Source organism: Plecotus auritus, assembly GCF_963455305.1.
Source record: "Plecotus auritus genome assembly, chromosome: 10".
Taxonomy (NCBI): Eukaryota; Metazoa; Chordata; class Mammalia; order Chiroptera; family Vespertilionidae; genus Plecotus; species Plecotus auritus.
Genome location: NC_137785.1, coordinates 28427171 through 28442275, shown reverse-complemented (window position 1 = coordinate 28442275; position 15105 = coordinate 28427171). Strand labels below are relative to the sequence as shown.

At 40.0% G+C, this 15105-nt stretch overlaps 1 protein-coding gene across 1 annotated transcript in view; it reads right to left on the bottom strand.

Annotated features, from left to right (window-relative positions):
- Positions 1–15105, bottom strand: part of TDRD12 (tudor domain containing 12) — a gene marked incomplete at its 5' end in the record, with an annotated part of 114500 nt that overhangs the window by 55244 nt on the left and 44151 nt on the right. The window contains 2 exons of the mRNA XM_080644450.1: positions 4488–4564; positions 5827–5924. Coding sequence (XP_080500576.1) covers positions 4488–4564; positions 5827–5924 — 175 coding nt within the window. The remainder of the gene's footprint in view (positions 1–4487; positions 4565–5826; positions 5925–15105) is intronic.

The following is a 15105-nucleotide window of genomic DNA, read 5'->3' as shown; positions in this document are numbered from 1 at the left end:
GAAACAGAGGCATGCAATATGTCAGAAAAAAAGAATTCAGAATAAGGGTCCTATAGTTCATAAACCAGATGGATGAAAAAATCAACAACTTATGTAAGAATCAAGAAGAAATGGATGAAAAAAATCAACAACTTATGTAAGAATCAAGAAGAAATAAAGAATGATATAGCTGCAATAAAAAAACACCATAGAGCCAAAACCGGTTTGGCTCAGTGGATGGAGTGTCGGCCTGCGGACTGGGGAGTCCCGGGTTCGATTCCGGTCAGGGGCATGTGCCTTGGTTGCGGGCACGTCCCCGGTGGGGGTGTGCAGGACTCAGCTGGTCGATGTTTCTCTCTCATTGATGTTTCTAGCTCTCTATCCCTCTCCCTTCCTCTCTGTGAAAAATCAATAAAAATATATTAAAAAAAAAAAACACCATAGAAAGTTTCAACAGTAGACTAGCAGAAGTGGAGGACCGAATTAACAAATTAGAAGACAGGGAAGCATAACACACCCAAACTGAACTGCAATTAGAGAAAAAAAAAATTAGAAGACAGGAGAGCCTAAGGGATCTATGGGACAACATGAAACAAAGCAACATACAAATAATAGGAGCGCCAGAACAACAGAAAGGGGAACGAGGGTTAGAAAACCTATTTGAAGAAATAATGTCAAAAAACTTCCCTGATGTGGGGCAGAAAAGTCACACAAGCACAGAGTCCCAAACAAGATGAACCTGAAAAGACCCACACCAAGACACATCATAATTATGATAGCAAATGTTCAAGACAAAGAGAAAATCTTTTTTTTTAATATATTTTATTGATATTTCACAGAGAGGAAGGGAGAGGGATAGAGAGCTAGAAACATTGATGAGAGAGAAACATCGATCAGCTGCCTCCGGAACACCTCCCACTGGGGATGTGCTCGCATATTATTAAACAATGATTGGGTTACCAAAGACATCAAAGAAGAAATTAAAAATATCCTGGAAACTAATGACAATAAAAACACAACAATCCAAAATCTATGGGACACAATGAAAGCAGTCCTGAGAGGGAAGTTTATAGCTCTACAGGCCTACCTCAAAAAAAAAAAAACAAGAAAAAATGGTAATTAAAGTATCTAACTCTACAACTCAAAGAATTAGAGAGCAACAAGAAAGCCCGGAGTGAGCAGAAGAAAGGAGTAATAAAGATCAGAGCAGAAATGAATGACATAGAGACCCCCCCAAAAAAAGATCAATGAAACCAAGAGCTGGTTCTTTGAAAGGATAAACAAGATTGATGAACCTCTAGCCAGGCTCACCAAGAACAAAGAAAGAGGACCCAAATAAACAAAATAAAAAATGAAAGTGGTGAAATAACAATGGACATATTCCTAGAAAAATACAACCTTCCACACTCAATCAGGAAGAATCTAAAAATCTCAATAGGCCAATAACTATGGAAGAAATTGAAGCAGTCATCAAAAAGCTTCCAGCAAACAAAAGCCGGGGGCCAGAAGACTTCACAGGGGAGTTTTACCAAACATTCAAGGAAGAAATAAAACCTATCCTCCTCAGACTATTCAAAAAAATTCAAGAGGAAGGAAGACTTCCAAGCTCATATTATGAAGCCAGCATCACCCTAATACCAAAACCAGATAAAGACAACACAATGAAAGAGAATTACAGGCCAATATCCCTCATGAACACAGATGCTAAAATCCTCAACAAAACTCTAGCAAATCGGATAAAACAGTACATCTGAAAGATCATACATCATGACCAAGTGGGATTTATCCCAGGGATGCAAGGATGGTACAATATCTGTAAATCAATAAACATGATACATCACATAAACAAATTGAGAGATAAAAATTACATAGTCATATCAACTGACGCAGAAAAAACATTTGACAAAATCCAACACCCTTTCTTGATAAAAGCTCTCAGCAAGGTGGGAATAAAAGGATCATACCTCAACATAATAGAAGCCATATATGACAAACCCACAGCCAACATCATACTCAAAGGGCAAAAACTAAGACCATTTTTCCTAAGAACAGGGACAAGACAGGGATGCCCACTCTCACCACTCCTGTTCAACATAGTACTGGCAGTACTAGCCATTGCGATCAGACAAGAAGAAGAAATAAAGGCATCCAAATTGGAAAAGAAGAAGTAAAACTGTCCTTATTTGCAGATGACATGCTACTGTACGTAGAAAACCACAAAGACTCCATCAAAAAACTACCAGACTTGCCCTGACCCGTTTGGCTCAGTGGATAGAGCGTCAGCCTGCAGATTGAAGGGTCCCAGGTTCGATTCCAGTCAAGGGGATGTACCTTGGTTGCGGGCACATCCCCAGTAGGGGGTGTGCAAGAGGCAGCTGATTGATGTTTCTCTCTCATCGATGTTTCTAACTCTCTATCCCTCTCCCTTCCTCTCTGTAAAAAAATCAATAAAATATATTTTAAAAAACAAAACAAACTACTAGACTTAATAGATGAATTCGGGAATGTAGCAGGATACAAAATTAACACCCAGAAGTCTATGGCTTTTCTATACACCAATAATGAACTCACAGAAAGAGAAATTTAAAAACCAATCCCATTTACCATTGCAACAAAAAAATTAAGAAACCTAGGGATAAACTTAACCAAGGAGACAAAGGACCTGTACTCAGAAAATTTCAGGACGCCAAAAAAAGAGATAGAGGAAGACATGAACAAATGGAAGAATATACCATGTTCATGGATTGGTAGAATCAACATCATTAAAACGTCCATAATACCCAAAGCAATCTATAAATTCAATGTGATCCCCATTAAAATACCAATGGCATACTTCAAAGACCTAGAACAAATTCTCCAAAAATTCATCTGGAATAAAAAAAGACCCCGAATAGCTGCAACAATCTTGAGAATGAAGAACAATGTTGAAGGGATCACAATACCGGATTATCAAGCTATACTACAAAGCAACTGTTCTCAAAACTGCCTGGTACTGGCACAAGAACAGACATATAGATCAATGGAATAGAATAGAGAACCCAGAAATCAACCCAAACCACTATGCTCAATTAATATTTGACAAAGGAGGCATGAACATATAATGGGGTCAAAACAGTATCTTCAATAAATGGTGTTGGGAAAATTGGACAGATACATGCCAAAAAAAATGAAATTAGACCATCAACTTACACCATACACAAAAATAAACTCAAAATGGATAAAGGACTTAAACATAAGACGGGAAACCATAAAAATACTAGAGGAATCCACAGGCAGCAAAATCTCAGGCATATGCCGAAGCAATTTCTTCACTGATATAGCTCCTAGGGCAAGAGAGACTAAGAAGAAAATAAACAAATGGGACTACATCAAAATAAAAAGCCTTTGCACAGCAAAAGAAACCATCAATAAAACAACAAGAAAGCCCACTGCATGGGAGAACATATTTGCCAATGATATCTCCAATAAGGGTTTAATCTCCAACATTTACAGGGAACTCATATAACTTAACAAAAGGAAGATAAACACTCCAATCAAAAAATTGGCAAAGGACCTAAATAGGTACTTTTCAAAAGAAGACAGAAGGAAGGCCAAGAGACATATGAAAACATGCTCAAAGTCACTAAGCATCCGAGAGATGCAAACCAAAATGACAATGCGGTACCATCTCACACCTGTCAGAATGGCTATCATCAACAAATCCATAAACTACAAGTGCTGGCCAGGATGCAGAGAAAAAGGAACCCTTCTTCAGTGCTGGCGGGAATGCAGACTGATACAGCCACTGTGGAAAACAGTATGGAGTTTCCTCAAAAAAATTAAAAATGGAACTCCCATTTGACCCAGTGATCCCACTTCTAGAAATATATCCCAAGAAACTAGAAACACCAATCAGAAAGGATATATGCACCCCTATGTTCATAGCAGCACAATTCACCATAACTAAGATTTGGAAACAGCCTAAGTGCCCATCAGTAAATGACTGAATTAAAAAACTGTGGTACATCTACACAATGGAATACTACACTGAGGTAAAAAAGGAGTTCTTACCATTTGGAACAGCATGGATAGAACTGGAGAGCATTATATTAAGTGAAATAAGCCAGGCAGAGAAAGATAAATATCACATGATGTCACTCATTTATGGAATATAATGAACAATATAAACTGACGAACAAAAACAGATCCAGAGACAGAGAAACATTAATCAGACCGTCAAACCTCAGAGGGAAGGTAGGGGAGGGTGGGGGTAAGGAGGAGAGATCAACCAAAGGACTTGTATGCATGCATATAAGCCTAACCAATGGACACAGACAACAGGGGGGTGAGGGCATGAGGGGGGGAATGGGGGTGTAATGGGGGGATAAGGACACATATGTAATACCTTAATCAATAAATAAAATTTTAAAAAAGGAAATTGAATACTTTCTTATCATCAATTTCATACACTACTTAAGACAATATTACACTTAAGTCTCTAGTTAATTACACTAAATTTTCAATCATACCTGTCTGCTGGTATATCTGGATCAGCATATATGGTTATGCCTCTTTTTGTTGGCCAATACACTGAAGATTCAACACACTGTTAAAAAAAAAAAAAAACCAAAAACATTATTTTCAGAAAGAGTATATATGCTAGCAGAATATATATTCTTGATGAATCAAAATTCCATCAGGCCCTGGCCAGTGTGGTTCAGTTAGTGGACATGGTCCCATGCACTGAAAATTCCATGGAAATTATTCTCATAAACAACCATCTTAGATAAGTTCAAGCAACACAGATATAGAGAGACAAAGAACTGATTACGCCATTGCTCTACCACTATACTGAAGTATCCACACAGCAGGAGCTGGCATTTCAGTATTTAAAATATCCTGTAATAACTTTTACCTGTATTGCCAAAGGGACTAGACCAGTGGTTCTCAACCTTCCTAATGCTGCGACCCTTTAATACAGTTTCTCATGTTGTGGTGACCCCCAACCATAAAATTATTTTTGTTGCTACTTCATAACTGTAATTTTGCTACTGTTATGAATCGTAATGTAAATATCTGTGTTTTCCGATGGTCTTAGGCGACCCTGCTAGCAGTTCTACAGGTCGCGACCCACAGGTTGAGAACCACTGCTGTAGAGCCTAAGACATCGGAAAACACAGATATTTACATTACGATTCATTAACAGTAGCAAAATTACATTTATGAAATAGCAACGAAAGTAATTTTATGGTTGGGGGTCACCACAACATGAGGAACTGTATTAAAGGGTTGCTGCATTAGGAAGGTTGAGAACCACTGGACTAGAAGGACAGGTTAGTCTTGAACTTAAGTATTATAGTATCCCATAATCCCAGATTTTTACACCATTGTTAAAATGAGGATAGCCCAGGTAGTGTTGCTCAGTGGTTGAGCGTCAACCTTTGAAGCAGGAGGTCACAGATTGATTCCTGGTCAGGGCACGTGCCTGGGTTGCAGGCTTGATCCCCAGTGTGGGGTTGCAGGATGGTGATCAATGAGTCTCTCTCATCACTGATGTTTCTATCTCTCTCTCCCTCTCCCTTCTTCTCAGAAATAAATAAAAATATATATATATATTTTTTAAATGAGGATAAATACTCAATTTTGTAGAGAGGCCACTAGGCCAAGAACAAAGTGAGAGCTGGCTGGAGTTTTTGTTCTTTCGAAATAGAGCAAACATGCAAACTATACTTTTTCATGAATGGAATTATCATAGCCAAAGATTTTTTAACAGAAAACATTTTTGGTTCATAGATTTTAAAGGAGAATGAATATTCTAAAATTAACATTATATGAAACTTATATTTAATGAACATTTTAAAAAACAACCTTATTTACATCTTTTAAAGAGATGCACTGTTGTTTCTTTTCAGATATCTTTTTAGGTGAACCAGCCAAGGAATCCACTTTACATTTCATAGTTTTATCTGAAAAATAAAAATAGTGATAAAAGGTGTTATTAATAAATAGAAAATATGACAAAAAGGATTATATTTTAAAAGTATAATCATAAAATCTTAATGCACAAAATTATTATGGAATATGGTTTTATATTACTTGAGGGAATTAAATTTTTTAATTTAAATTCTTTATTGTTTAAAGTATTACATATGTCTCCTTTTTCCCCCATTGACCTCTCCCCAGCCACTCCCACCCCCAGCACATGCCCTCAGCCCCCTACTGTCTCTGTCCATTGATTATGCTTATATGCATGCATACAAGTCCTTTGGTTAGTCTCTTGAGAAAATTAAATTTAAAAATCTTGTTTCAACCCTTCTTATTAGAAAATGCTTTAAAAATTCCTTTACACTGGCTTACTAAGCATTAAATATAATATACTGTCATAACTTGGCATACTCCACTTTCCAAAGAGGGCCAGAACATGTCTCCCAACACACATGCTCTTCTTACAATGTGATTTTGACACTTCTTCCCACTGAGAGATGGGCTCTATATTCCTTTCCAATGAGCCTGGGTGGGCTTGTAAACAACATGGAAGTGGCGTTATGTGACTTCTAAAGCTAGATCACAAAAATGTCATGTACTGCGACTTGCTCTCCTAGATGTTTACTTCTGAAACCCAGTCACCATAGTTGAGAGGAAAGTCCAAGCAACCACATGAAAAGGCCACTATAGGAATTTCATATGACAGCCCAAGTTGAAGTCTCAGGTAAAAGCCAGCATCAGCTGCCTGACATAGGACTGAATAAATCTTCAAATAAATCGAACCATTTAGTTACCAACAGCCTTCGAGTCTTCCCAGCTGAGGCTTCCCACACACTGTGGAATAGAGTTAAAGCCTTCCTACTGTGCCCATACTGAATCCCTGACCACAGAATCAATGAGCATTATCAAATGGTTGTTTCACATCACTAAATATTATGTTTGTTAATATAGCAACAACTGGAGGAAACCAAGATGGCGGCATAGGTAAGCACCTAAAGTGCTGCCTCGCACAACAATTTCAAAACTACAACTAAAAGACAGAACGGACACCATCCAGAACCACAGGAAAGCTGGCTGAGTGAAAATTCTACAACTAGAAGGAAAGAGAAAAGCTCACAGAGAATTGGAGGTACAGCAAAGGGTCTTTGTGTGCGCAGAGAGGAAGGGCGGCTGAGAGCCTGGCTGACTTTCTCTGGCGGAAGGGGGAAGGAAGCCCCCGACCGCACTGAACCCCAGTTCTGACTGCACTGAACCCCAGTTCCAGGCGAGCCCCTGGGGACCCACGCTCTTACGGGGGGAGTCTGGACTCTCGGGCGGAGACTCGGGAGCTGGGGAAGGCAGAAGTCTGAAGGTGCGCGCGTGCCAGTGCGCACAAAGGCTGCGGAGGCTGCCACAGGCTTTCCCTAGTAGAAGGGAGTTGGAGGCTCCTGACTGCACTGAGCCCCAGTTCTGACTGCACTGGACCCCAGTTCCAGGCGAGCCCCTGGGGACCCACGCTCTTGTTGGGGGAGTCTGGACTCTCGGGCGGAGACTCGGGAGCCGGGGAAGGCAGAGGTCTGAAGGCGCGCATGTGCGCGCAAGGGCAAGGCTGACGGGAAGCCAAGACTGAGACTCCACCCCATCCAAGCTGAGCACAGAGGCTATTGCAATTTGGCAAGTCTAATCCTATAAGGCTGTCTCCAGCACCGAACTTCTCCCAGCATAGACACAGCTGATCCTTACAGCCAATTGGCCTGGAGGTCAATTCTTCCCAGTGATACCAACAACAATCAAGACTTAATAACAACAAGGCTGTACACACAGTCCACAAAGGGGTGCACCAAGAGTGTCCACCTCAGGTTAACTGGGGAGGCAGACCCACTGGGCCATATTGGAAACCTAGCACACAAATATACCGTACCAACTCAGGGAAGCAGTGAACATGCGGCATCAAAGAATCAGATCACAAACGAAAGAAATGGAGGAAAACAAACGACTGGATATAGAATTCAAAACCACGGTTATAAGGCTTTTCAAGAATATCCTAGAAAAGGCCGATAAATATAACGAGACCCTCGAAGATATGAAAAAGGACCAACTAGAAATTAAACATACACTGACTGAAATAAAAAATATTATACAGAGACCCAAAAACAGACTAGAGGAACACAAAAATCAAGTCAAAGAATTGAAATACAAAGAAGCAAAAAACACTCAACCGAAAAAGCAAAAAGCAAAAAAAAAAAAAATCCAAAAAGTTGAAGATGGTGTAAGAAGACTCTGGGACAACTTCAAGCGTACCAACATCAGAATTATGGGGGTGCCAGAAGAAGAGAGAGAGCAAGATACTGAAAACCTATTTGAAGAAATAATGACAGAAAACTTCCCCCACCTGGTGAAAGAAATAGACTTACAAGTCCAGGAAGCACAGAGAACCCCAAACAAAAGGAATCCAAAGAGGACCACACCAAGACACATCATAATTAAAATGCCAAGAGCAAAAGACAAAGAGAGAATATTAAAAGCAGCAAGAGAAAAACAGTTAGTTACCTACAAGGGAGCACCCATACGACTGTCAGCTGATTTCTCAACAGAAACTATGCAGGCCAGACGGGAGTGGCAAGAAATTTTCAATGTGATGAATAGCAAGAACCTACAACCAAGATTACTCTACCCAGCAAAGCTATCATTCAGAATTGAAGGGCAGATAAAAAGCTTCACAGATAAGGAAAAGCTAAAGGAGTTCATCACCACCAAACCAGTATTTTTTTTTTAAATATATTTTATTGATTTTTTACAGAGAGGAAGGGAGAGGGATAGAGAGTTAGAAACATCGATGAGAGAGAAACATCGATCAGCTGCCTCCTGCACACCTCCCACTGGGGATGTGCCCGCAACCAAGGTACATGCCCTTGACCGGAATCGAACCCGGGACCCTTCAGTCCGCAGGCCGACGCTCTATCCACTGAGCCAAACCGGTTTCGGCAAACCAGTATTATATGAAATGCTGAAAGGTATTCTTAAAGAAGAGGAAGAAGAAAAAAGTAAAGATAAAAATTATGAACAACAAATACATATCTATCAACAAGTGAACCTAAAAATCAAGTGAATTAAAAACCTGAGGAACAGAATAATCTGGTGAATATAATAGAATCAGGGGCATAGAAAGGGAGTGGGCTGATAATTCTCAGGGGGAAAGGGGTATGGGGGGTTCATGAAGAGACTGGACAAAAATCATACACCTATGGATGAGGACAGTGGGGGGGAGGTAAGGGCAGGAGATGGGGTGGGAATTGGGTGGAGGGGAGCTATGGGGGGGAAAGGAGAAACAATTGTAATAATCTGAATAAAGATTTATTAAAATAAAATAAATAAATAAATAAAAATATAGCAACAACTGGAACACCAATTATAACTCAGTTCAGCAACGGTTTGGGATAATTGTGCATTTCACTTCTTAATAGCACAATGGGTAGAAAAAAGCTGAATTTGAATGACCAGGAAGTGGCAAATTTCTGAAGAAGACTCTTTTAAATATATTTATCCTCCAGGACTAAATCTGACTTTTGAAAAGTGACAAAATTTGTTTAGTGAGTAATATGGATAATTAAGCTGGGTAAAAATTAAGATGTGACTTCAAAGAAAAGAAGAACAAAAGAAATTCAACCCAGCAATCATTTATTAGAGTATTACAGAGCAATTCTGGGGAAGTGTTTACTCTAAGTATTAATAAGAGAAACACAAATTAAATGACAAGGTATATCCCTGGCCGGTTTGGCTCAGTGGATAGATTGTCACTCCACAGATTGAAAGTCCCAGGTTGGATTCTGGTCAAGGGCATGAAACTGGATTGCAGGCTCAATCCCCAGGCCCAGTGAGGGTGCATTCAGGAGGCAACCAATCGATGTGTCTCTCTCACATCGTTGTTTCTCTTTACCTCTCCTCATCCCTTCCACTCTATCTAAAAATCAATAGTTTGATGCCATCATAAATGTAAAAAAAAAAAATACCACCTCACAAAGGTCTGCAAGGAGGTGGAGCTTCACACATGAGGAAATGGAGATAAAACAGCAGTCTAAAAAGAACTCCTATATAAATCTATTGAAAATATCCAAGAGATAAAAGAAGAAATAGTATACATTAAACAAAACAGATGGATATGAAACAGGCACACTTAAAGAAGAACCAGTAAAATTCAAAGCAGTAAGAAATAGTCATAAAATTGAAAACTCAAAAGATGAAGTAAATACTGAACTAGAAGCAAAGAGAAAAATGGAAATTTAAAGAATTAAATTAAGAAAACTCAGAAATCAGTTCAGAGAAATTAAAAATTCAAAAAAGAAGCTAGAAAAGGATAATAAAAAACACACACTACTTTATGGCCAATAGATTCAGGAAGAGAGGTAGGGAAAAAATCTTTGAAAACATTAAAATTTAATACTTTTCAGAAATTCATGTTAAACATGAATTCTGTAATTGAAAAATTCAAGTGTTAATAAATGAATATTGAACCATCCACTCTTAAATATATTTTAAATAAACTACAGAATATCAAGATAAAGAGAAAATCTAAAAAGTCAATCAACAGGACATAGTAAGAACTTACAAAAGAATAATCAACAGAGTCAGAAATCAGAAGAAAATTAAGTACTATCTTCTTAATCCTCACCTGAAGATGTTTTTAATTGATTTTAGAGAAAGAGGAAGGGAGAGAAACATCGAGTGGCTCCTCCCATATGCTCCCTGACTAGGGATCAAACCCACAATCTAGGTTATGTGCCCTGACTGGGATTCGAACTAATAGTTAATAGTATAAACTATTAACATATGTACTTGAGGAAAAAGTAAAATAAACCAGTAGTGCAATAATACTACTAATAACCAACATTTACTTAGTGTGTTGTTATGTATCAACATATTCTGTATATTCACTGCAGCATTATTTACAATAGCCAAGATCTTGGAAGCAGCCCAAGTGCCCATCAGTAGGTGAGTAGATAAAAAAGCTGTGGTACATTTACACAATAGAATACTAGGCAGCCATAAAAAAGGAAATCTTACCTTTTGCAACAGCATACATATTTAACCACAATAAATATACATGGCTTTTTACAAAATCATAGGTGGCACTTATAAGAGGAGAAATGGAAACTAATCTAAGATACTATTTTTTACTTGCAGACTGAAAAAACCGCAAAGACTTGGAATACCCTCTGCTGGTGAGGCTGTGGGCAAAAATAGGCACAATCTCTCTATATTCCCAGTGGGACTTCAGGATGATATGGCACCTATACACAAGCACCTGGCAATCTATACATACAAAAGCCTAAGCGACCATTACAACTGAACGACAAGATGACCGGCCAGTAGCTATGACACGCACTGACCCAAACCTTGCTGCTGAGGCCCTGACAGCCCCGAATCTGGTTCACCTGCACCCCGGACCCAGACAGGAGAGAGGAGGGAGCCCTATTCCTCGCGGAATTGGCCGTGGGTTAGCTTGCTGCTGGGTCCAACCTCCCACAGTCTCTCCCCCTAGCAGACTGCCCCCCTCCCCCGCCGCCCAATCAGCCCCGATCACCGGCCAGGCCGAGGAACCCCATCCATGCACAAATTCATGCACTGGGCCTCCAGTGTTCTAATAAAATCATTCTTTAACCCAGAAGTCCTTTTTCTAGAAATCTACATAGGAGATGTATCACCACAAATATAAAATAATGTATACTGGGAAAAACTGTATACTCACGTGTATACACTGACTAATTTTTTTGTGTTTTTTTTTCTTTTTATTGCACTTATTTATTGTTAACAAAATTATACAGGTTTCAGGTGCACAATTCCACAACATATCCTCTCTGTACAGTGTTTACCACCCACGTCAAGTCTCCTTCCATCACCATTTATCCCCTTTACCCTTCTCCACCTCTCCACCTCTCCATCCACCCCCACAGCTATCATCACCCTGTTGTCCGTGTCCATGAGTTTTTTCTCTTGTTTTGCTCAATCCCTCCACACCCACCACCAAGCCCCGCACCCCTCACCCTGAAGCTATAAGTCTCCTCTCTATGAGTCTGTCTCAATTTTGCTTGTTAGTTCATTTCGTTCATTAGATTCCACATATGACTGAAATCATATGGTACTTGCCACCTTTCTCTGACTGGCTTATTTCACTTAGCATAATGTTCTCCAGGTCCATCCATGCTGTCACAAAGGGTAACATTTTCTTCCTTTTTATGGCAGCGTAGTATTCCATTGTGTAAATGTACCACAGCTTTTTTATCCACTCACCTACAGATGGACACTTGACCTGCTTCCATATCCTGGTTATCCTAACTAATAAAGAGGAAATATATTAATTGACCATTACATCCTCACAAGATGGCGGTGCCCACAGCCAATAAAGAGAGAATATGCTAATTGACTGTCGCAAGATGGCGCGCCCACAGCCACAAGATGGCAGCGCCCAGTCCCCTCAGCCCCACCTCATCCAGCTGGAGTATCCCAGTCCCCTCAGCCCTGCCTCATCCAGCCAGAGTCCCCCAGTTCCCTCAGCCCTGCAGGGGAAGGCAGTTGGGGGCGATCATGCCGGCCGGGGAGCAGTTAGGCATCAATCAGGCCAGCAGGGGGGTGGTTAGGGGGCTATCAGGCTGGCAGGCAGAGTGGTTAGGGGCAATCAGGCAAACAGGCAGGCAAGTGGTTAGGAGCCAGCAGTCCCAGATTGTGAGAGGGATGTCCCAGATTGGAGAGGGTGCAGGCTGGGCTGAGGGACAACCCCCCCCCCATGCACGCACTTTGTGCACTGGGCCTCTAGTTGTAAATAACACCGCAATGAACATAGGAATACAAATATTCTCTCAAATTAGTGTTTTGGGTTTCTTTTGGATAAATTCCCAGAAGTGGAATAACTAGGTCATAGGCAGTTTTAATTTTTAAAAAATATTTTTTTATTGATTTCAGAGAGGAAGGGTGAGGGGGATAGAAACATCAATGATGAGAGAGAATCATCGATCATCTGCCTCCTGCATGTCCCCCAGTTGGGATCAAACCCACAACCTGGGCATGTGCCCTGATTGGGAATCGAACTGTGACCTCGTGGTTCATAGGTTGACACTCAACCTCTGAACCACACTGGCCAGAGAAGAGACACAGAGAGAAACACAGATGTGAGAGAGAGACATCGATTGGTTGCCTCCCAGCTTGTAAACAAGGTACATGTCAAGGGACCGGAATTGAACCCGGGAACCTTCAGTACTTGGGCCAATGCTCTATCCACTAAGCCAAACCAGCTAGAACACTTCATGACATTCTGATGAATAAATATTTGTGGATTAGGGGAATGAAAGCTCATCTGTCATAGATGTCAAGACCATATTTAGAACTGATAAACCTAAAAAGAATAAACTAATCAGAGTTTTTAAATTTATTTTCATTTAATTTAAGGTATTACAAATAGTAGTACATATGTCTCCTTTGCCCACCCCCCCACCCCTCCAACCCCCCACCCTTCTCCCCTCGGCCTCCCCTACCCGCCGGCACTTGCCCTCGTCCCCCCACCCCTAGTGTCTTGCGTCTGTTGGTTGTGCTAATATGCATGCATACAACACCTTCGGTAGTTCTCTTACCCCCCCAACCCTTCCCTACCTTCCCACTGTAGTTTGACAGTCTGTTCAATGCTTCTTTGCTTCTATTTTTGTTCAACAGTTTGTAATGTTCTTTATTATCCATAAATGAGTGAGATCATGTATTTATCTTTCACTGACTGGCTTATTTCACTTAGCATAATGCTCTCCAGATACATCCTTGCTGTTGCAAATGGTAAGAATTCCTTCTTTTTTATAGCAGTGTAGTATTCCATTGTGTAGATGTACCACAGTTTTCTAACCTATTCATCTGCTGATGGGCATTTAGGCTGTTTCCAAATCTTAGTTATTGTAAATTGTGCTGCTATGAACATAGGGGTGCATGTATCCTTTCTGATTGGTGTTTCTGTTTTCTTGGGATATATTCCTAGAAGTGGTATTACTGGGTCAAATGGCAGTTCCATTTTTAATTTTTTGAGGAAACACCATACTGTTTTCCACAGTGGCTGCACCAGTCTGCATTCCCACCAGCAGTGAAGAAGGGTTCCTTTTTCTCCGCATCCTCTCCAGCACTTGTCATTTGTTGATTTGTAGGTGATAGCCGTTCTGACAGGTGTGAGATGGTACCTCATTGGTGTTTTGATTTGCATCTCTCAGATGATTAGTGACTTTGAGCATGTTTTCATATGTCTCTTGGCTTTCTGAATGTCCTCTTTTGAAAAGTATCTATTTAGGTCCTTTGCCCATTTTTTGATTGGAGTGTTTATCTTCCTTTTGTTAAGTTGTATAAGTTCCCTGTAAATGTTGGAGATTAAACCCTTATCGGAGATAACATTGGCAAATATGTTCTCCCATGCAGTGGGCTTTCTTGTTGTTTTGTTGATGGTTTCTTTTGCTGTGCAAAAGCTTTTTATTTTGATGTAGTCCCATTTGTTTATTTTCTCCTTAGTCTCTCTTGCCCTAGGAGCTGTATCGGTAAAGATATTGCTACGACAAATGTCTGCAATTTTGTTGCCTATGGCTTCCTCTAAGATTTTTATGGTTTCCCATCTTATGTTTAAGTCCTTTATCCATTTTGACTTTATTTTTGTGTATGGTGTAAGTTTGTGGTCTAATTTCATTTTTTTTTTTTTGCAAATATCTGTCCAGTTTTCCCAACACCATTTACTGAGGAGACTGTCTTGTCTCCATTGTATGCTCTTGCCTCCTTTGTCAAATATTAATTGAGCATACTGGCTTGTGTCAATTTCTGGGTTCTCTGTTCTGTTCCATTGGTCTATATGTCTGTTCTTGTGCCAGTACCAGGCGGTTTTGAGAACAGTTGCTTTGTAGTATAGCTTGATATCTGGTATTATGAACCCTCCAACATTGTTCTTCTTTCTCAAGATTGCTGCAGCTATTCGGGGTCTTTTTTTATTCCAGATGAATTTTTGGAGAATTTGTTCTAGGTCTTTGAAGTATGCCATTGGTATTTTAATGGGGATTGCATTGAATTTATAGATTGCTTTGGATAGTACGGACATTTTAATGATGTTGATTCTACCAATCCATGAACATGGTATATTCTTCCATTTGTTCATGTCTTCCTCTATCTCTTTTTTTG